The following is a 24,703-nucleotide window of genomic DNA, read 5'->3' on the forward strand; positions in this document are numbered from 1 at the left end:
AATCTATTGAAATTAATGGAAATAATAGCTGTCTACAAGGTAGGGTAAAAAAAGGAGGTATTATGTAATTTCTTGTTTTATGTTCTCATTTAATAAGTTAGTATTCGGTCACATTGTTATATGCTGCTGGACCCCAGTTACTAATTTCTTTCCTTCATGTGTCAACATGTATGAATGACAACAAATGAACCTTGAAAAAGCATATTAAACTAATGTAAATAACGCTTGAATGCATAGACAAAAACATGCAAAAACACAATACGGTCCTTTAAAATTACATGAACAAAATCTTGAAAATTTGCAACACCTGTAGGACGTTTTAGCTACATAGGACTAATCATAAAACAGAGAGGGGACATTTCTGTAGTTAGACACAGGCACCTCCTAATCTACACACGTATTTTAAACCAAGGGTCTGTGCTATTTCCTGAAGTAAAATAAAATAAACATGTTTAACTGTTTTTAAATTGGTTTCTATAGTGATGAGCCTCCCCCACCTGACTGCACAGTTTCGGGGGTCTGACGAGATTGAGGAGGTGTCTTGTCTTTAGCTATCGTCGTTCATAAATAATGCACGGTTTCCCATTCACGTGAATGATGTAATGGTTTAAGTCTGATGCTGATTTGACTTGCTCCCCTGCGCCATGTGCTCCGCCGCCGGTTGCCAAACGATGAGAGGATAATCCTGTTTTGGGAGATAAAGAAACGAGTGAGTAACCAATTTAAAAACTGATTACACAGTTGAATGAAAATGTATTCCAATGCAAAGCTATGGGCTAATTTCCTCCAGCTAGTTACAGTGAAAAGCAGGTGGAGTGGTGCGCTTTGGGAATGAAAGGGAGGAGAGCATCCTTCCCCGTTGTTCCCGCTGCCGGGTAACGCGTGGGTAAAGTTGCTTTTTTTTGGACTGTGTTTGTGGACCGGACCACTGGTGTGCGTGTGTGTGAGTGTGAGACGTGATGTGGTTTAGTCCTTGGAGCGGTGCTCAGTGAAAAGGTCTCACAAGTCTCTCTCTTGTCAAACGAGCAGCGCGCGTCCAGGCGAGGTGGAGGAAAAAAAGGAGGGGGGACAGCAGAGGCAGACAATGCGGTCTTGCGATGCGTTTATTTCTCCGTATTATTTACACCCGCATCCACGAAAACGTGATGTCCAGAAGATGTGGGAGAATTCATCGTGATTTGGTTATTTTAATTTATTTTCTGTAATCGGATTGAACAAAATTCCTTTTTCGACGTTTTGACTGAGAACAAAAATAGAGATGAAATTTCCAATAGAGAACCCGAGGAAACAAGTTAACTGGGACCCCGAACAAGGTTGGTGCTTTCTTATTGTCTCATAACTTTGGATAGGCTATATGTCATATAATATTTCTCTAAATCTTAGCAACATCTCTACCTGAAACACAATATTTTTTACTAGGCTGCCATATTCACGGGCTTAAACAATTTTGCTCAATTTCTTATTCATTATTTTCTTCATTTAACTTTGTTTTTATTTTTATTTTATTATTCTTGTTTGCAAAAGGAGCGTTAACACGAGACAAAGCGGTTGGGTGTATGTCTTAATTCTCCATCCTCCGTGTGCTCAGTTGTATAAGAAAACGCTGCTGGGAGCGGAGCTTCAACTGCTTCACTTGACAGCAAAAACCAGCGTGAAACCGGAAACAGTACCAAAGTAAAAGCATGTAAAGTTGTTGCTCAAAATAATTTCGCTTAAAGGATTTATCGTTTGAATCTCACAGGAAGTAGGCTATGACTCCTCATCTATTCCCCTTAATATGAGCATGTTTCCCATGTAGTGACATTTTTCTCTACAGAACTCTAAATATATATGAATATATATAAAAATGCAGCCAAAGCCCTTTTTTTCATTTCTTGAATATTTCTTGATACATAATTATACATCAGTCTATCATCTGTTTTGATTTATCTGTTTTTTTTCTGTCCGTTTTATATGCACATGATCCCATTGATTTGATGCAAGATCTTAAAGCCATGTTGTTTGTTGGCTACATTTTATAAAGTTTCATATACAGTAACCATTTTTTAAACATTTTATTTTGAAATTAGTTGTCACCGGAAGTTCTTGGCCTTCATACGTGATACAGGCTGGCTTGACGCATGATTTTGGGGCTCAGCTGGTGAGTTGAACGCCCACAACCTGTCTCGTACCACAGGGAGTAGCTGGGCCAGCAGCCGACCTGAGCACAGCCCAAAATCTGCCCTCGTGTTTACTATTACTAGTAGTTTTGCATTGTGTTCATCAGTGTGCGGATAATGCATTTGTACACGCAATATGCAGCTCAAATGTTGACAAAGTGAATGTTTACAGTGTCCCACCACAACTGTGCCCCACTGAACAGTGTGCTAAATGTTTGATGCAACATCTTTAGTGCATGAAAATCCTTATCAACATCCACTTATTTTTCCATCTCTAATATGGACCTGAGTCTCCTGTGAACACTTCCTGTGCTTTGCCCAGACATGCTGGAAACAGACAGCAGAGTGAGTACTGAGAGAGAGAGAAAGAGAGAGAGAGAGAGAGAGAGAGTATCAGATACTAAGAGATAAAAAAGCACTGCTTTCCATTCAGGCCTTATTTAATTTGCCAAAATCAATAAGAAGCAAATTCAGTGGGTTGAAAAGGATTTTAGATGAATGCCACACAGCCTTGGAAAAATGAAACGCAAACCAAATTATGTTCATCACAGTTTTGCTTTTGCTTCTAAAACTAAGATATAGACTTATATTTTTTCACTTGTGATTTTAATTGTAGTTTTTTAAAATTATTTTTCTGTACTAAAGTCAATGAGATTCAGCTTTCTGAGCAGGCCTTCCGTTTCCTGCTGCATGGAGCTGATTTATTCAGTTTTGTTCACCCACAAGATGAGATGAAAAGCAATTAATGTTTCCAGTAAGACTAGTTATGGACTCGGCCCATTTGCAATTAATTTACCAGTAGATGCTCAACTGCATCCATCATCATGACTAATGCAGCAGACAACACTGTTGCAGGGTCATATTCTTTCTGCTGCTTCACCTCTCACTCTTAATTTTCTAATTCATCTCATGTTCCAAAAATAGCCCGCCGCCACCCTCAAAGGCATGTACTATAAATTGAAGGTGGCAGTTTTGCACCTTCTGACATCACTTTACTGATATTGATTCACTCATGATACGGGCATTAACTAACAAGATTCATTGCTCTTGGATCAGAGAATGAAACACTTCCTGGACGCCCTTGACTCAGCAGGGCGGGATGCGTGCGTTACTGGGCATATCCCATCAGTGATGCTATCCCATTAGTAAACAAAAGAGTGCCTCGCTCAGACAAATCTGTTTTCGTATTCCTACCTACAAGAGTTACATCAGCGTAGACAGCAGGCTCCACCCATGGCTCCGAGGGTTACGCGCCGATCTGAGAGGCGGGGGTGTTAAGGGTGAAGGCTGAAGCTCAGAATAGCTTATACAATGGTTTATTCACATTAAAGGAATCTAAATTTGGATGCATCCAGGCGGTGCTGCTCACCACTTGGTTGACCTGCTCCAGCACCCCTGCATTTATTATAAAACCCATCCAGAAGCCAATGACTTAGAGTGGCACTTATGCCTCCCTCTCTTACAGTCTATTAGAAAAATTGAATCCAGCTCCTCAGCACAGAGGATAACTCAATTTTCACCTCAACCTAGAAATACTGTAAGGATCTTATTGCAAATGGTGTCTTTCATATATTTTTAAGTACACGTATAGCCTTATTGTGTATGTAATATTCGCAGAATCCTTTGATTATTGTCAGGTTCCGTTTTTTCCTTTCATAACAATAATTCACAATAATTTAATTACAAGGTTTTCTGCGTTAGTGGCTGAGGGGGTAGCTGTGGACAGCGTAGGCTCCATTGAACAGGAATAATGGCTTTTATGTGCAGAACGCAAAACAAATTCTCACCGCATTAAGATGAGATGACGGCTTTGACGCCGTCGTACACCAGATAACCAGCCTTTTTGCAAATAGCTTTGAGTGTGGGCTCTGTGAAGAGCTCTTTATTAGCTCAGAGTAATAGAGGGAAATCACTCTTTAATACCTCATGCATGTAAGTTATTATTATTATTATCATGAGCTTGTGTCCAAGTGAAGTCAGTGCGCAAACCTGTGCAGTTATTTCTGCTTCCAAAGGACTCCCTTTACAATTATTTAATTTACAAAAAAAGTATGATATTTTAAGCCCTCATCAGGTACAGAGTTAAGCAATCAATTTTGATCCCCTTGCACCCGATGAAGAGTGAATGTGTTTTATCGTTGTACTTTTTATTTCAAATAATTGAGAAACAGAAATCAAAAATCAACTGGCCCTCTTTGCTGTCATGGCATCGGAGTTGGGATTGTTTAAGTGACAAATAAATCTCAAGTCTCTGCACTCAAGACCCATGTCAAGACTGACAAGTCTCAAGTCCTAAACTGTTAAGTTTCATATCCTAAAAACATCATAATGCACTTTTGACCAAATGTAATTCCATTTTAACAAGAGGGCACAAATGTATTGAATTTACAAAATCATGGATGCTTTTTAAAATTTATTTTTATTTTTTGAAACAGATTTCATAACAAGTTGAAAAGGTTAGAAGTTGTTAAGCTAACATGAGCTAGACATTTGCTCACTATGTTAATATTTTCTCTGACATACTATTCATTGTGCAACTTCAAATAGTGTACAGAGTAGGACGTTGTTGTGTCAAAATTTAAAACATTCACAGCAGGTGGGGCATAAAAATTAAATGTTTGATGCTCAAATTTGTCTGGCTGAGGATCCCGAAAACCCCCTTTTCATTTGAGTCCTCCACAATGTTGAAACAAAACCTACACTGATGTCGACCCTTACGTTTTCTCATACTGCAATTCATATTTTGTTGACCACCATATTTTTGCACATGAACAGAGTCGGATCTTCAGTATCATTTTTCCAATTAGTGCTCAGTAATGTAACTTTAGTTCTTCATGGTTCAACTTGATTGGATGCAAAGTGGAGCATCTGTCAAACTGAGTGTTGACTTGCTGGGAATGAATAGCGTTAATGTTAGTTGATAAAGGAAATAAAGTGAGATGATTTGACTTGTTGCACACTTTTTACTGTAAATCACATACTTTTTAATCTTTGGGCTTGGGTGAAGATATCCAGTATTTTCAAGTCAAAACTCTCAAGAGAAGTCATGTCACCAAGTTAAGCTGCAAGTCTTTTTTTGGATTTTGTTAAGCCAAGACTAAAGTCATCAAATTTGTGCCTCAAGTCTGACTCAAGTCAAAGTCATATGACTTGAGCTCATATCTCTTTAATGTATTATACATGTAAGTCAAACGGATGCTTAAAGGAGGGAGAGAAAACTTTAATTAAACTCCAATTAAATCTGTTCATTTGGATTTTGTTGTTGTGTAACACACTGGTTATGACAGGACAAAGGACAAACAGTGGGATCTGTGAACACATCATCAGTGTGTAATCATTTCAAACTCACTTAAAAAGCCTCAAAGACAGCCTACAAAACAACATCTCAGAAGTATTTTTCTCAACGCTCAATCTGTCTTCACATTTTTTTCATATCCAGCCTGTAACAGATTCAGGGCCCTCCGCCAAGAACAGTCTGTCAATGTTCATTAGTCTGAAATCATCATAAACACTTTCAGAACTGTCTTCAGAATTAAACTAAACCAAAAATAATACTTTTCTTTCTCACTCTTTCCTAGTGGCGGTCCAGACCAACTTGGTCCCTCCCAAAAAGGTCCAGCCTGGCATGGCTAAATCCAGCCTAGTCCAAGCCAGTGTGGCCACCATGCAGAACCCCATGGGCTGCGACCCAAAGGCCAACGGTCACTGTCCACTGCCACGCCTGTCCATCTCTTCCCGCTCTGCCAGCGTGGTGGCCAGCATGGACGCCAGCTGTGATGGCACGGCCGCGGCGCTCCACTCGGTGATGAAGTGGAAGACAGTGCTGGCGGTGTTCATCGTGGTCGTTCTCTACCTGGTTTGTGGAGGTCTGGCTTTCAGGGCGCTGGAGCAGCCGTTTGAGAGCAACCAGAAGACGAGTATCACTCTGGAGAAGGCTTCGTTCTTGGAGAGACACCCCTGCGTTACTCCTGACGAACTGGAGGCGCTCATCAAGGTGAGTGAAGTGGAGATGAGTTTTTGGAGCTTTAGATAAAGTGAGGGATGGTATTCACATTGAACAGACTCCCTCCAGCTTGTCAAATCTTTTCAGGACTGAACAGATTAGTTTATGAGAGGACAAGAAGATAAGAAAAATTAATGAAAATGAACTGTAAACCTATTCTGAGTGTCACTCAATTTGATTGGTAGATAAGAGGAGGAAAGTCAGCGGACTGACCTTTATAGCAGCAGTTTTCTAGATGATGATTGCTATCAGGGGTAATTAGAGGTCCTCGGGTTAATTAATTGTGGTTTCATTAACTTGTCACATGATCTTGAAAAGCTCGGATGTTCTGCCTTTCATGGAGGGGGTGTCCTTTAGCAAATTAAGCCTTTAGTTTTAATGTCCATCGTCTGCAGAGGAACTATAACTCATGTCAACAGAAAACTTGTTATGCAACAACATTTCATTTTTGTTTAAATACAAAACAAGGTATTTTAATATTGAGTAAAACAAGTTGACTTTTTTGTGGATTCATTTAGAACAGTTATGATTGCAAAGATTATTTGTATTTGTGACAAATTAGCCTCAAATTTAAGCACTTTTAATCAATATTTTTTATGATGAAAATGTATGAAATGTCAATGTGGAAGCATTTGTTGAAATGAATGATAAAGTTGCTTGATGTCAATGTTGTGTCCAGAACTTGTGGTCACATTTTTTTTCTTTTTCTTTAAATCAGCTCATCGTCTTAATCAGCAATCTGTACTTACGAGTGATGGTGACACCTCTGCCGGTTACATCAGTTAATGAAGATCATAAAATGCAGTTCAACGCTCAGATAAAGCAAGTGGGCGTTTGAGTTGGGACCACAGATGGGACCATCACCATATTTATGTTTTTTCAACACTTTGTCCATGATCTTTGTAGCTTCATCTTGGATATGTGTTGCTACCTGATTACTAAATTTTCTAAAAGTCCCACCTCACCTGCACCTGCTGTTTTTGGCTCAGGACTATATGCCCAGGAATGTCTAGACCACAGCCACCAAAATAAGAAGAAAATAAGAAAATATAGACAGTCTTTGCACATAAATACACGGCAAACATTTTTAGTGGATCTGTGGATTGTAAGTGATGATTAAGAAGGCTTACTTTTGTATTAGTGGATATATTGTTTTTGGAAAATCCTGCATTCAGTATTTCTTTAAGGGTTACATTGTACTTAATCAGAACTATTTCACGAAAAGAGTGAATGCTGATTTATAGACATTTGAAATGTGTTTTCATTAAATTTCTTCCTGCTGCGTTGATGAGCCCATAAATCGATTATATATCGACTGTAGCATCGTCAGAAGATAAACCCCTTGCTCTCGGCCCCCCTGGTTGATGCCAGTTGATGAGTAAATGTCAGGAGCAGACTTAGAGGCAGGTCAATTCCTCATCAGGAAGCACATTAATACCTTCAGGGTCACCACAGAGATACCCATGATTCTCGGTGACACTTCACATCTGTTGGCAAACACACAGCACATGCAGGTTTATGTTACATAACGATCTTGGAGAAAAGGGCAAATAATAAACATCTTGATCCTACAAAATAAGGTCAGTCAGCATGACCTTTATGCTATCTCACAGCGGCTCAGAGTGGACAATTGTGAAATTTAACTGCAAGTCTGTATTGATTCTGTTGTGCAAACAAAACAGTCAATACTTAACTTGCATTTTAGCAAAGTGGGTTGTTTTGAGAAATAAATGTAATAGCTAAGGGGTATCTGCCTTATACCTTCAATAATACATGTATTAGTACAGTGTGAAATACCAGAGTGAGGCTTTAACAACACCCACACATTTTAAATAAGGAAACTAGCGCACGGCCACAAGAGCACTGTTGGCTTTACTGTAAGAAACGTCTGAAGCCAAGTTTCTCTGTCTTCCACCAAAACGGAGTGTGATATGTCCTCTGTTCTACAACAACTGCAGCAAAACCTGCAGGTATGAAAGATCAAGAACAATTTCAGGAGCGGACCCTGTGTTATTTATAATTCAACACAATACTCAATCAATGTCTGTCCCAAGGGGTAATATCCTCTGCAAAATCCTGTTTGTGCCTCCCAATTTGAAAAATGTCGTTTTTTAAATTTTTTTTTACCACAAATATTGTGCTAAACACACCTGTCTTTGGCCAGCCATCAGATTCTGGCTGAGAATGTTTGTTCAGCTACTGATTTTGCTCTCATATCCTCCAAAAATTCAACAAAGGAGCAACATATTTAGCACACATAGAACTATTCTGGCAAAACTGAACATAATGACCAACTTAATTGTTGCCTTGATTTTTTTGTTCATAATTTTGTCCATATGTAGAAATGCTGGAAATTAGATTTACACATATTTTTTTCCTGATGGTGGACCCCAACACCCCCTGTTCTGTTATATACTACCCGTTTTCCTTCAGAACTGTCAAACTGCTGCTTTGTCAGGAATACTGGCATCACAGACACCAGGGCAAAGAGACACCTTTCGCAGTGGTATGATATGCACAGGGCGCGTCAGTGTTAGAGGCAACAGGCAACACCCCAAATTGTGATGTCAGTGGATGTCTGTTATAACCCAACTCGTGAAAGGAGAGGGAAGCAACATAAAAACCAGGTGTTTTTGGTCAAATCAAAGTTATTTTTTAACCAAGAAAATAAGCATTACTGTAAACAACAAACAGTAAGGCAAAACTATAACAGAAAGGTCTTGTGGGTGCTGTGAAAAATCAAAGAAATAACTATAACAAATAGAGGGCCCTTAAAAAACAGAGCTATTAAACTTATCTAATGAAAAACAGCACCTCTAAAACCTAGTAAATTTAAAACAGCTGGTTTAAAACAGGTGGTCTTAACACTTGTCAGGAGATGATCTTGCCGGTCAGGCATTTATAGTGTTGGTGAGCCTCCACTGCACCCAGCTGACAGACAAAGCCAAGATTGAACACATCACTCCAATTAGACTCTCCCAAGCCAGGGCAGGGGACAACGCATCCTAATGAACACACACAAAGCTACACAAGAGAGGGTTATGACGAGGAGAAGGGGTTGGCTGTGGCCGTAATGATGTCAGTGGCAGATGCAAATGCACCGAGAGTTCTTAAGCAAAGGTATGATACGCACCAGGCGGTGGCAGGTTGTAATGCTATCAGCAGCTACCATGATAGGGGTAGGGGAGTAGGAAAAAACCCTACTGGGAGGGTGGGACGATAGTTTGATGGGTCCAACAAATCCTTTTACCCATGAGCCTGCTGTTCTCTGTAAAGCTAAACCATGGTGTTTTTCTAAATCTAACCATGTGCTTTTGTTTCCAAACCAAACGAAATAAGCATAAAAACAAAGTGTTTTACCTACTGTTTTAAAACTTTATGCATGTCATGAGCAAAAACTATTCATTTCCTGATCTCCAGAATGAAAATGGAAGTGTGTTGTGTTGTTAAAAGACACAATGTGTATAAGAAGCATTAATTGACACGCTGTCCTGGAACGTCCAGATGCAGGACCTAATGTACCGTATTTAGACAAAGTTCCACTGACAAAGCAGCAGTATTTGAATAGTTGGGATAAGAGCTTAACCAAAGCGTAACCAAAGTAACGCCCTTGGCTGTATCTGATCATAAAATGAAATAGAGCATCTATAAGAATGATTCATTTTGTGGGGCAGATATCTCACACGTGACTCTGGATAAAACAGCCTGTTGTTACAAACATGACTGACAACCCTTAACCTGTGACACCGAGGTTGATTAAAGGCGCTGAATCATGGTGTTTGCAGCGTTCTGCATGTTATAAGCGTGTCAAGCTTTTATTCTCAGCCAATACCTGTGTGAACTGGACCAGATAACAAGCAGATAGTCAAAAGAAAAATCCCATCACATCATAACTTAACTGTGCATGTCTTTTTACGGAGTCAGCCGCTTTATAACTCAAGATATGGCGATGATTCTTCACGCCGATCTCTCATATCACAGCTAAGAATTACAGGTCGAGGTATAAGGTCAATACATCAACCTGACATGTGCAGCGGGATTGGAAAATAATTTGAGATGTGTCGGCGTGCAGTTTGCTGAGTGGAAAGTCTGATTTGTGATGGTGTGCGATGATAGAGGAAAGGAGGACTGAGCTCAGTCAAACACTCCTCCTCAAGGAAAAGAGAGGGATATCCTGCACATAAAGAGAACCCCAGTATTGATCCCTAAAACCAGGAAATCTGTAAGCCTTTCAACACTTCCAGTTCCCTCGTCTCAAAGTCAATGGGTTTTTTGAATGGGTTTTTGTTAGAAGCCTGTGGTTAACAGTAGCTTAAGAGACCTTCAAATTTTGATGTACAACGTAAATATGTCAGTAAATACCCACTTGTAAACTTTTAAGCTTCAATGTAGTAGCTAAGTAGCTAAATGAGACTACAAAACATCATCAACCGCTCTAAACAAAGCTTTACAGCCTCATAGTGGTGGCGACATGACTATAGTGTAGTTTGTTTTAGCCTAGCAGTAGCCTTTTACCACTGGTGATTACATTTAAGCTTATCCTGGTGTTCATTTGTGGCAATTATTTTGCTGAATTAAATGTGTAAGTATCATAAACATGTATTTACCATATGTATTTTCTGCAAAATCCAAAATTCAATGGAAAAATCCCATAGGCTTTTTGACAAGTGAACCAGGACAACGTTAGCTTCTAGGTTGACCTACAAAGAAACGTAATCCCTGGGGCACTCTATATGGGGTTGTTTTCTTTTGATATTGAGGGTTTTTAACTCAAGGACTACATGGCAAATCCATTTTCCGAACAGGAGTATGTAATTAGCAGTATTCTGTAGAAAACATATGGAAATACAGGAAATCTGGTAGAAGAGAGAAGCCCTTTTTGAATAATGTGTTTTCCATGTTTTTCTCATGTACTCTGAGAAGAGTAAATACACGATTCACATCATTGCCACAGTGGACGCCGCTGATTCTCTAAAAGGTTGAAATAACCCTAAAGAGAGAGCCAACCACATGGCATTTGGTGTGCTCCGCTTTTCACTAGAATGGCTCCATTCGACAGTAGATTCTTTAACGCTGCTCCAGTGAATACTGGCCTGCCTATCTATCTCTGTCTCACTTTCCACACCCACGTCTGTTCTGTTATTCCTTCTCAGAGAAGCCTCCTTTCTTCATCCCTTGCGGCACCCAACCTTTGAGCCACAAAAGTGCTATAATGAGTTTGTAAAAGAAATCAATGACACTATTTCCTAAGGAGAAATGTGGAAATACAAACCTTTAGCATGGTGTGCCTGTGGTCCGGAGGGAATCAATTATTTATTGCACAGGCCAGCAGTCACAGACCTCCTGCTGCTCGAAGCAGCAGTGCTACAGCAGCAGCTGATTCACAGACAAGACTGTCTCCTGGACAAACGATCAGATTCAGACACATGACATAACATATCACGACGTGTCTCACCAGTTATTGGCCTCCATGAAATTTCCCAGAACTCATTTACAATATTACTTCTGACAAACTGATTAAAAGAATAATTTGTGGTGTTGAGATATTTGCTTTTCTACAGAGAGTGAGATGAGAAGACCAGTACAACTTTTCATGTCTCTATGGAATGTAAAATTATGCAGTGAAGACTGTCCATTGTTCCGATGGCAAAAAACTTTCAAAGCCCATTAGTCCAAAATATGTTCCACTGGACCAAAAGCCCATTTCTTCAACAACCTGCTTATATAAACAAATGCCCATTTCTCCAAAGTTACATTTCTCCCTGCAGTAAGAAAACCCAGTCATTTGAAAAAAATGTTTGCATTGTACGTTTCTGTAAATCACTGATATGTTACATTTGTCAACAACACTGTGGTGAATATTTGGTTAGGTTTGGGCACAGAACACATCTAGTTACAGTTGCTGCAAATGCTGCTTAGAAAGCCACAAAGGGTTGCTAAAAACACCCAGGATCGATGGCTCAAATGCTGCTTGAAACGCTGAGATGGGTCGGTAAAAACACTTGGAATCGGTGGCTCAAACACCGCTGGGAAACTGAAGGTAACTGCTGGGAGTATGTATTTTCAGACAAATGGGATTTCAGAGCAATAGTCGTTTGATTTTAGGATAATGGGCTGTCGGAGAAATGGGCTATCGGTCCAATGGTACATTTTCCTGACTACCCAGGCTTTGGAATTTTGGGCTGTTGAAACAATGGCGTGGCACACCATCAGCAGCCATTTAGCTTAGCTTAGCATAAAGACTGGAAACATGGGGAAACAGCTAGCCTGGCTGTGTCAGAACACAAGAAAATACACCAAACTGAAATATCAAAATTAACATATATCTTGTTTCATTGGTGCTACATGACAAGAATCTTGATTTACGTTTGATCAGTCCTGCTTAGTTTTGTCAATGGATCAGTTTTGTCTGTTTTCACTGTGCAGGAAGTAGAGGCACCAACTTCCTATTACGCCTTAACAGGGCTTTAAAATATGTTTTTGAAAAAAAACAAAAAAAAAACAATGAAAAATAACTCACTGGCTGCTGACTGTAGCTTCATATTTACTGTACCATAAGAGTTGTAGCAGTCGTCTCTGCCAATACTTTCTCTGCAAAAAAGTGCATTTTTTATTTCTTTGAATCACAAGAGAAAATATCGATTTCTCACTCTACTGAGCTATGATTCTACTTTAACTCTTAGCTCTGCAAGAATAATGGATATCAGACCATGTGTGAAACTAAAAATGACAAATACAACATTTTTTTCAATGCCATCTCAAGAATCCCCCCCAGGACATGCTCCCTCACAAGTTCTCCATCAAAGAGTCTGTCTGGTCTTCTAACAGGTTCTGTTATCTGTCCGTTCATGTGGTGTCATGCCTGTCACTCAGACAAAGATCCTCTGTGGCGACACAACAGTAGTGACTCACTATTGTCAAACTGTTCAGTGGAGGAGCTGACAGAAAAATGGCAACCTTTCGAAGCATGTGTATATGTACAGCATCTGAGCTGGAAGAGAGCGATGTACAGCTAGAGGAGGCACTTGTAAAGCTGTGCTCAATAGTGTGTGTGTGTGTGTGTGTGTGTGTGTGTGTGTCCATGAACGTCTGTTGACCTCATGTCTGCCTCAGTATGTGTGCTGCTGTTCACCCACTGTGTGCCCACATAGGCAGCACATCTAATTGGCTTTTCCAGCGCCATCAGGATGACTCACACTTTGGCACAATGTGAAGCCGCGCTGTTATTGACACCAGTCAAGCCTCGTTTATTGATGAGTCACTTATCTCCAAATGAACTTTTATAAACACTTAGCTACCTGCTGTAAATCTACGTCAGGATACGCAACCAACACCGTCATATTTTTATTTTAGAATGAATTACATGATTTTTCATGAAAAAACAGTATGCGTGGAATGCTGCTTGAGTGTGACAAATATGACCCTCTGGTACTCCTCAGTTTGGGGAGTTTGAAGAAATCTGAGGCACTCAAAAGATCTCAAAAGCCTTTAATAACATGGCTTTCAGTAGTTAAAGACATGCCTACTTGTTTCAGCCATCAAGGCCTTCATTAGGGCAAGCATGTACCAGTATTTGTTCAATGAGATAATAAGACTTTATGTATCTTCTAATGAGGAATCAGCTCCATGGGTGGCTACACAATGTGTACCAAATAATGAAAATACTACTTGACAAAAATATACAGATATTATAGATCTGTTTGTCTTCAAAAGTCACAACACAAGATGCTGTGTGTACAGTGGTGGGATGTACTGAGTGCAATCACTCATTTACTGTAGCTGAGTACAACTTGAAAGTACTTGATTTCCACTTTATGCTAATTTACAGTACATTTCCAGCCCATTCTAACTCCTAACTCATCAAAAACCAATGCTTTGTAAATAACGTTGGCGTCAGACACCAACACAAAAAGGCAACTTTTACAGCAGTATTATTAGCGTCCGAACCCGAACTCTGATCTAACAAACCCAGGACTTTCACCCAGAAGTCCACTGTTTGCTTCCCATGTGAATGTTAAGCCAAGGTTACCTACCACATATTATATAGACATAAAGGTCTACTGAAAAATATACACAAAAGGTATTTGAAGAGCTGGGATGAAATGTGTTGATATTTCACAGGGAAATACAGCACTTTTATCTGATTATAGATTTTAAATACAAAAATTTGAACTACTTAAAAATATACTGTATTAAGTATCCAAAATTAGCTTTCCTTTGACCCTTAAAATGAAACTTTTCATGTTTACACTAGATGACCACTGTTACACCATTACAAACATTAAGTAAAGGATCTGGGGACATTATCAGTGCCAAAAACAGGCCGATTTTGTGCGAAAGAATCCAGCGTGTGCCACTCTGTATATCAAAGTCTGACTTTGGTGTTTTTTTTCGGCTCACTTCACACACAGTTCTGATAAATCAAAGTCAGTCTTATCTGTGATGGACCAGAGTCTTCCTGTTTGGCAGTCATTTGTGTGGCTCTAATGCTTCAAGGTGGTCAGGGCAAAGCTATAGATATAAGTGATGTTGAGAGTGCTGCAGAGGAGAGTGCTTGGCAGCGGCTCACAGAGAGTGAGGCACCATGCTGGCTGGATCACCGCCGTCACCTGCTGTGGGCTACAAAGACACACAGAGAGGATAAAGATCTGCAGTGAGTTAGCTTGCTCTCTAATGATACTGCAGTAGAGAATATGAAAAAAAAAACACATTAGCGTGGCATTTGGTGTTGATTGTGCAAGAATGTTTGCTCGCTCTCCTGTGCAATCAAAATGGAGTGAAAACGAAAACACCATTTGTCGTCCCAATTAACACTCTGCAACACATAATCAAAGTCAGCATCCTCGTGCCTCAAAAGTGCACGTGGAGAAGGAGGATTTTCCACATCTCTAATGCAGCGTGAACTTGGCTGTGAAAAAGGCGAGAGACAAAAATAGACCATCTCATAAAATATTCAGAAACATTGTGAGGCTATTTTTGGCTCTCCCTTGACTCCAGAATTGGGCTATTTGGGGTTTATTATATAATTACCGCTTTGATATTTCCCCTATAAAGCAGCTGTGTCTGATATATGAAATAGCATTACTGTAATTGGCTAATTTTAGATACCAAAATCTGTCTCATTAGGGGGCTGCACTGATGGAGCCGAGGAAATCACATGCAAGATTATGAGTCGGCATGTGCAGTGATGTGTGTGGAAATGGTCCTCCACTCTGTCTGCTTTGAAATGTATGTCACGAGAGTTGATACATATTTTATTACATGGACGTGCATCGCACTAACAGCTTGCATGGATAGATCGGGGGGTTGCCCCGAATGAAGAGGCTGTATTTCTATATTGGTAAATGGAGCTATTTCTAACCAAAGTCAACCCTCAAAATGACTTTCATGTCAGCAGACTATTCAATTTAAAACTATTAATTTCCTCGCAGAAAATAAAATAAATGCTTTACTCATAAAATACCAATAAACAGGGGATTCAGAAGGAATGAAACATAGTAGATTAACTTTTCATGGCTACATAAAGGAGCTCAGAGGGAGATCAGTGAGAATAATGATGCAGTAAACGCAAAGCATTGTGGCTTCTTAATGTTTTTTCTTAGACAAGCTGTGGATAAAGAGAAGCTCAAGGACTAAAGGAAAAGGCTGACACAAAGAAAAAGAGAGATAAAGGTCCCTCTGCTGCGAGTGAAAGTCTGTGTAGATTTAGTCAGCGTGAAGTGTGAAAACATGCAATGTGGGTAAGAGCGCTGAGTGGAGAAACAGCTCACTGTGAAGATCTCGTGCTGGTGCTGTGCATGTACCTGCTGAATGTCCACAAGAGCAGTGATTGCACATGTTGACATTGTTAATTTTTTTATGCGCATTAAAAATTCTGTCAGTGTATTGCAGAATACTAAAATTACTCAAATACATTCATAGGGAATATCCTCTTAGATAAATATAAAAGTCCATGCTCGAAGACAGGGGTTGGGACCTGCACAAGAGGTTGCAAGTAAATCTGAGGGGTTACAAGAAAACACATTTATGAAAAAAAGTTATGCTAAATTTTCAAATTTTTGCTTTTTTTTCTTGTGAATTGATGGATAATTTTACAACGTTTGCATTCAAATAAAAGCAATATAAATCTTTGTGGTTTAACTGTTTACAACTGACATATGCATTTAAGACATTGCTTCATTTTCAGGTGTTCCAAGCCCGAAAGGTTAGAACAATATTATATGGCTGAAACAATGTGTACAGCATAATTTATATGTATGCAAAATGTCAAAGTGATGAAATTATCAAAGTTGTGTTCAATCCAATGCTTATTTTCCTCTCAAAACGTGTTGATTTTCTCTCATTTGAAACAATTTTTGGACATTATTAAGTAATATTTGGGTTTTTGCCCCATACATTATGAAGTTTATGTTGTGTATGACGTTTACGGTTTTAATTTGATAAAGAGTTGGTTTTATTGGTTGTTTATATGTAGTTTTGTTTACAGTTCTTACTGCATCTTTTTAAAGTTATCTATAGTTAAGTTTAGTTAAGTTTTCTATTATTACTTCAAGACATTTAGTTTCAAACACTCTTTCAATTTCTACCCTCAGTTATCATGAGGTTCATGTTGGTTAAATGATAAACCTAAGGTTAAAAATGTTGTTTTATTTACATTCAGTGTTAGTGTATTAAAATCAAACCAACTCTTTAGCATTATAAGAATTATTTTTCAACTCTATCTTAAATGATTATTTCAAATTCTTACCACAACAAAAAAATGTGTATCATCTGCAAACAATCGGATTTTTTGTATTTTTTAAACCTCACAAATATTGTTTGTATATGAATGATTATATTATCATTAAATGATTTCAATGTAAGATACAGTAATATTTAAGTGATAAATTATTTATAACTGCATCCACTTGGCTACATGTATTATCACTAGCATTGTGACATGGTTCTGGGATTAATTCAGTTCTCTCCATCTAATTTATATTCCCCTCCCCCATTAACATTATAATTCATGTTTCTTTCCAGCATGCCATTGATGCAGTGAGTGCAGGAGTGAGTCCTATTGGAGACACATCCTACAACTCCAGTTACTGGGACCTGGGCAGTGCCTTCTTCTTCGCTGGGACTGTCATCACAACCATAGGTAACGTTTTAAACCATCAACTGTTTAATACTTTGACGAGCTAATTCTGCTACTGTTGAATAAATGTTGACAATTTGAACAAAAATTAAGTGTCTGGCCCTAAGACATGCCTTCAGTGCTGGTTTTAATCAGTGTAGGTTAAAGCCAATGCCAACCATGTAATAAACAATTATGTCAAATGCATGTTTTGCATGACATTACATTAATCATAAAAAGTGGTCTCTTATATGAACAGATGAAACAGCATTTTGAAGGTATTATCAAAGAGGTATGACGAGTCATTAGACTGTTGTGTAATGATGTTTGGTAAAAATCACTCAAATGGTACAAAAATTGCCCCAAAACAACGTGAGCTTACAAATGCAAGACTAATAGTCAATAATTATTTGTTTAAAAGGCGTGGAAGTGCTTTAGATAGGATTTGTTCTTTCAGTTTGTCAGAGGTGTTTTCTCGTTACAAATCTCTGCAAAGCTGTTTAAATCCTCCCTTGTATTGTTGCCCTCAGGTGAGTTTTACAAATCCCTTTGCCCTCATGAGGTGTTGCTAAATGATGCAAAGCCAGAGCACTGTGGGATTAACAACCTGTGAAGATCAGCATTATCAAGGCTGCTGATAAAACGATTACTGCTGACACAGGCAATGCTATGTTTTTTATGTCAGTGTCTCATATGAGCTTGTTGAGCTTGTCTCCCTTAAAGGCTTTCTTGTTTTTACAAGACAAACCTGTTGTTAACAATTTATGGCTGGTCAAAATTCTTTTACTTTGTGAAATGAAAGTAAAAGGCCTTTAAGGCCTTGAAGCTTTGACATTAACGGGCCAATCGGGCACAGGCCCAGGGGTCAAAAAGAATCAGGGCCCCTCTGGCCTTCACCTGCAAAGTATCACTCAAAGACACACATATCAACCAAGAAGTGATTAAGAAATATCCACAAAGAAAAATAAAACATTTTCAAAGTGACACAAAGAGTTTTTGATTGATTAATTGATTGATTTGATGCGTTTGTTCCAAACATGTGAAATACAACAAAAAAATTAGTTAAAATGAATCAATAACAAAAAGGAAATACAAAATTCCATCCACAAATTTTCTCAATTTATGTGTGCATAAAGAATTAGGAAGAGTTATAAATTTAATCCTACCCATTCATATGATTAATAAAAGGGCGAAGAAACCACAGAGAGACTCAACGTCACCACAAAGGGGATGCAACAACTTAAAAGAGACTCAAAATGACCATTAAGAGACTAAAAGACAAGGAACTACAAAGAGATGCAAACTGACTACAAAGGGACATAAAACAGATACAAAGACACAAAAAATGACTAGAAAGAGACAGAAAACATATACGAAGGCACACAAAATGTCCACTAAAAGACACAAAACAATTGCAAAGAGATGAAAACTGACTACAAAGGCACAGAAAGCAAGACATCAAAATGACCTCAGAGACGCAAACTAAAAGACAGAGACACAAAGAATAATTACAAACGAGCATAACAACCACAGACAAAAATAACTACAAAGAGACACAAAACAACTACAAAAACAAACACAATGACTAACAGTCACTAACAGCAACAATAAATTCAGTGTGGTGGTAAGGCCTTTTGCATGTTTGGGCCCAGAGCTCATTGTCTCATAACTTGCCAGTGAGCTTTGAGCATCTTCAGTAGATATAGTTCCATTTAGGAGCCATATTTTCAGCATCAAAGCAGATGCATTAAAGTTTCTGCTCACTGCTGCATGTCCCCTCAGTTAAGTGACTGGAGAAAAAATACAATGACCCTGACCGCTTGTTATGTTGTAGTCCAGAGATTTAATTAATTATGGCATTTACTAATATGCTGCTGAACGGTGACTTTCAGTGGCTTCATTTACTTCTCTGATCATAACAAAGCCATTACAAATATAAAACATATGTGTTCTGCTCAAATTATTTTAAATAACATTGAATTTAAAAACAATCACAATTAACTGCCCTTGATGTGTCTCCTTGGCTTCTTCGTTGTATCTTTGTAACTGTAGGGCCATAATTAAAGCAATTTTCTCAAAGGGGAACCTAATTATTGTCTTTTTAGGAGCTTATTTACCACAGACCCCTGTAACAGCAACAACGTGTTACATATGAGCCTCAATTCATTATGTTGCATAAGACAGTCTTGATTGTTTTCTTCTGCTTGTCATCTAACACTACACTCCTCCGCCTCCTCCTTGCCACCGCTCCTCACCCTTCCTTTCTTGTTTTTCTGTCCTTAATGTCATGTTTCTTCACTCTCTTATCCCTTCTTTCTTCTTCTTCCTCCTCATTTGTGACAGGTTATGGAAACATAGCTCCAAGTACACAGGGTGGGAAAATCTTTTGCATCCTTTATGCCATATTTGGCATCCCTCTCTTTGGCTTCTTGTTGGCGGGGATTGGAGACCAGCTGGGGACCATCTTTGTGAAAAGCATCTTGAGAGTTGAGAAGATATTCAGGGTGAGTCGCAAGTTTTAGTTCTTTTTCATTCATGTTTGCCACTTTTTTTCAATGGATTAATAACCATTTCAGATTTGTTTCGATGTGAGTCATGTTTCGGTTCCTTTGGGTTCTTTTTGATCAAACTACCACTCACTGATGATCTTTTTTTTAAATGCTCGTATTTGTTCTCCTGTTTGGTTTTTCAGCAAAAACATAAACAGATCAGCCAGACTAAGATCAGAGTGACGTCCACCATCCTATTCATCCTGGCCGGCTGCATCGTTTTTGTCACCATCCCTGCTGTTATCTTTAAACACATCGAGGGCTGGACAACACTGGAGGCCATCTACTTTGTCGTGATCACACTCACCACAGTGGGAATAGGAGATTATGTGGCAGGTAGATCTACAGTTGTTTCTGTCATGATGTAGACTAATGTTTTGTTAAACTAACTTGACTTATTGTGGGTATTCTCCATCTCCTCCAGGTGGTGACCGTAGGATCGACTATATGAAGTGGTACAAGCCCCTGGTGTGGTTCTGGATCTTGGTGGGTTTGGCGTACTTTGCAGCTGTCCTCAGCATGATTGGAGACTGGCTTCGGGTATTGTCTAAAAAGACCAAAGAAGAGGTGAGGTTCATTCAATTACACCGCTCAGTATTACATTAGAGAGGTAGAAAATAAAAGGTCACTGCTGCCTCCTTTGTCCCATCTCTATTAATTTCTGCCTAGACCTTGTCAAAATGTTCCGAACAGGTAGCTATTGTTTAAGGTGTTTAAGATGTAACACTTCTTTTTACCTTTAAAGTCCAGACAGAGGAGACAAGGGCTAGAATGGAAAATTATGTCTTGCTGCTGCTCATTTCCTGATCCTTTTTTTATTGCACTCTCGTTGCAGGTTGGGGAGTTTAAAGCTCATGCAGCTGAATGGAAGGCAAATGTTCGAGCAGAGTTCCGTGAAACGCGGCGGCGCCTGAGCGTTGAAATCCATGACAAGCTCCAGCGGGCCGCCACCATCCGCAGCATGGAGCGCCGTCAGCTTGGCCTTGAGCAGCGAGCTCACTCCCTGGACATGCTGTCTCCAGAGAAGCGGGCCTTGTTTGCCAGCCTAGATGCCGGCCGCTTCAAGACTTCCTCCCAGGAGAGCATCGACACCAAACTCAACAACCTGAGGCTGAAGGGGGCCTGTGAGCCGTACGACCATCAGGGGAGTGAGCAAGCCCCACAGACAGCGTCCTCCTCGGAGGAGAATCTCTTCAACATGCGCTTTGGATCTCTCACCAAACTGGCCAGGCGCAACAAAAACCGTGAGCTACGGAGGAACATTAATGAAGAGGTACGGCGGGCGAGTCTAGGCATAAACAATGCCATGCTGGGTGAGGAGAGGACGGAAGAGGAAGAAGACGGGGAGCCAGATGAAGAACTTGGAGAAAGAAAGGAGGGAAACACCAGTCTGACAAACCTGTCACAGTACGCAATGGAGCGCAGCAAGCTGAATGGGTTCACAGTGCAGGCCAAAGACAGTGAGAACGACTAGACATTGAATGGACGAGTGCTTCAGAGACAGAAACAGAGTGAAAGAGACAGATACACAGAGTGCATGGTCCCTTGAGATGTCAAGAAATGTGCCTTTCTGTTTCCTATGCTTTGATTGGAACTGCTCCCAGGAAATTCAGTCATCGTGCCATAGCCATGGGAAGACAATGTGTTGCCAAAAAATCGAAGAGACAGACGAGGCTGTAGTTAAAATACCTCATATCGGATGTTACTGTAGAACGGGCTACTAAAAAACTGTCATCTCTACAGGAGCTGTCTCTCCAGCTTCGTTGTCTTTCAGCCTTGACGACTCTTGTACGAGACACTTGGGCAATGGCTGTCTGTTAATGTTGAATCTTATTTTTCAACAACATGGACAGGACATCCAGAGAGCCATCCACATGTCATCCATCTTCAGAGACATTATCGATCTCCGCTTTGTCATCTCATGCTGTGGTGGCTATTTTTAGCCCAGCCACTGAAGGACTACAGCGCTAAATGAACAGAGGAAAGGCGGTTGTATTTCTGCTGGATCAATAGACAATACGAGCATTTACCTAACTGACATGTACAATTACTCCTACATGGTTTGTGACTTTGAAATTGCAGCCTTGGGGTTTAAACTACTACATACTAAGAACTCATTAAAACAAACTATTCACCTTGATTGTGCATGGTTATTAAAACACAACCATAGCAGTTAATTGACTACCTTGAAAGCCTGAAATGACAGCTGTAATAATGTTTCTTTTTGTTTTAATTAAATGAAATGTACGGCTTTTTTTCATGCTCTATGAAAAAACAAAAATCATGTATTTCAGCAATGATTACCACTACTGTGGATCAACACCGAGCAGAAACTAACCTGACAGACACACATTAAGGGGCCGTGTCCACTAAAGCTTTTTTTCTGAGGCCAGAATTTAAAAAGAAAAAAAAAGAAAAAAGATTTACAATGGAAACGCTGCATATTTACAGCAGCGCAGTGAGACACTGGGCGTAAATTCTGGACTGAGCACTGTCAGTTCTGAGAGTTGAAAAATATTCAACTTTGGGTTAAAACGCAGTGCTTGTCACTGTCAGTACAGCCACCCAGTCACAGTGGAGGAGGGACAAACAGCCTACCGCAGAGACAAACTGTCACATTTGACATGAGCAAGTGCTGAGCAGCAACAATGGATGACAAATCTGTTAAATGCTGTAATATTTATAACCTATCCTCTCATATCCTACACAGACTGGCAGGTCCATCCTCTCTCCCTGCATGCTTCAGCCTTCCTCTCCATCAGAGCAGGCACTCTACCCTGTGCCGACATGTTTACTTCCGTAGATATTACGTTTCATACATGCAACTAAAGTTTGTCAGCTGAAAAAACACCGCACCTCCAAAGTGATGCTGTTTTCAGCTTGGAAAAAAAACGGCTTTGGTGGACACCGCCCTTTAATCACCGTTGGCCATGAGATTGTCAGCCATGTTAAAAACACTTTTTTTTGTAGATGACATTCACTTTTATCACAAATGTCTTCAGACTGCTTCAGTGACTTTTTAATGGATGAATGTGATGCTGTTGATTTTGTACTCATCGAGCATGTTTGATTGTGTTTACTTCTTTTTATATCAGCCAAGCACTTGAGTTGAATTTTCCATTTAACTGTAATATATGAACTAAACATGTTTCTTTTTTCGTGTTTCATTCTGAAGCAACATTTTGGCACACTGAGATGTGGTCTCCTGTAGTTCCTAGACTCACTGAAATGTTTAACACATGACCATTTTAATTTTATTTTACATTTTACAAGCAGGCACTGACTCTACTACCTGACGCCTTCTTTACACTTTACAGAATTATTAAATGTATCACTCGCGTGCACTGCATGCATTTCTAAAGGCGAATCACACACTGGTTGTACGTGTAACCTGTTTATCGGATATCTTTAACCTTTTCATGACCATGACCTGTGATAAGTTTGTTGTGTACAGTTGATTTTATGAACAGATCACATTAAATGTAGTGAGTGCCTTTTCCAGATAATAAACATTACACAAGTAATTTAAAAGGTGGTAATTGCTATTATAATATTCACTGTTGGTATACTGATATTGCAATATATATTGGTAGGGTATTGCTTTCCCAAGGGCATTGCTACAAAATGTTGTATTATATGATAGGGCTTTTTTCACAGCAGATGACTTGTCAGACTAGAAAAAGCACAGGTGTTACTAATCACATTAATGATAGCTTTGTTCTATTTAAGTCACCAGTGGGCCCTGACAGTGTGACAGCGAGCCAGCATGCACAATACCAATACCCTGGAAATGAAGCAGTCAGATAGGATTTAGCCAGCATTAACATTATTATTCACTTATGTGTTTTTGTCAATGTCACATTTCAAAATTCAGATGAAAACTTACAGGTTATTTTATAGCTTATCATTAACTCATGAATAGTAAGGATTTGCTGACAGATGAAGAACATGTCACACATTCTGTTCGAGAGTCTCTGAGAGTCTCTAGGTTACACAATACAAAGAAAGGAGCATGCAATGGTAACTAAGCTGAACTGCAAACTTAGATCGACAGCTCTATTTCGCTGGCTAGGTGGAATAAATAACAGAATGGAAGACAGTGGTATTTATATGGCCAGAATACAACGTGCTCTTATCAGCCTCGCTGCCAGAAGAAAATGTTTGCAAACCAGGGCTTTGTTACACAAGCACGTTTTGTAGCATATAAATGTATATCAAGTGCGGTAGTATATGAGCTGATTTTCACATCTGGAGGGGCGAGACAGCTGCCAAGCTGCAGACCACTGAGACGCACAAACAACAACACTGGCTGTTTTTTGTCGACCCTTTGCAGCATTTTCCAGAGGCGTTTGTGGCACTGAACCTTCGTGTTTAAAAAAAAATAATAATAAAACACATAGTGGCACATTGCAGCATTAGAGCCACTGACACTATTTTTTTCACTGACACATCTCGGTGTTTCGGCAATTGAGCCACTGAACGTGGGTGTATGTCATTGACACATCAATGTGTGCAACAATTGTTGCATTTCCCAGACACTTTTTAGCCACCAAACCTAGGTGTTTTTAGTGGCACAGACGGTAATAGAACCACAGACTGTATGTTTTTCCCAGACACATTGCACTGTTTCCTAGTAGCGTTTGGGCCACTGAACCTGGGTGCTTTTTTTTCTTCTTTTTTACAAACACATTTGCAGCGTTAAGCTGTGTTTGCCAGTGATGTTTGAGTCACAGAACCAGGGTGTTTTCACCAACTTGTCTCCCTTTCAAACAGCTTTTGTGCCACCAAATGTGTGTGTTTACAAAATATGATATTTTCCTCATTGTAACCCAGGTGGCTTTTGTGCCTCAACCTTACTGCACTTTACCACAGTGTT

The 24,703-nt window shown here is 39.5% G+C and overlaps 1 protein-coding gene across 2 annotated transcripts; it reads left to right on the forward strand.

Moving 5' to 3' along the window:
- Positions 1-571: 571 nt before the first annotated feature.
- Positions 572-23,345, forward strand: kcnk10b (potassium channel, subfamily K, member 10b). 2 transcript variants are annotated; one of them, XM_088087745.1, is made up of 7 exons: positions 572-709; positions 5,738-6,153; positions 17,185-17,302; positions 19,622-19,782; positions 19,971-20,163; positions 20,252-20,394; positions 20,663-23,345. In XM_088087745.1, coding segments are annotated over exons 1-7 (1,671 nt in total). In that variant the 5' UTR covers positions 572-708; the 3' UTR covers positions 21,302-23,345. The 2 variants fall into 2 exon arrangements, with proteins under 2 accessions (XP_087943871.1, XP_042357304.1); XM_042501370.2 differs by lacking the exon at positions 572-709 and adding an exon at positions 837-1,313.
- Positions 23,346-24,703: the final 1,358 nt, after the last annotated feature.

This window comes from Plectropomus leopardus, chromosome 14 (assembly GCF_026936395.1).
Source record: "Plectropomus leopardus strain MGB_pleo_1.0 chromosome 14, ASM2693639v1, whole genome shotgun sequence".
Classification (NCBI taxonomy): domain Eukaryota; kingdom Metazoa; phylum Chordata; class Actinopteri; order Perciformes; family Serranidae; genus Plectropomus; species Plectropomus leopardus.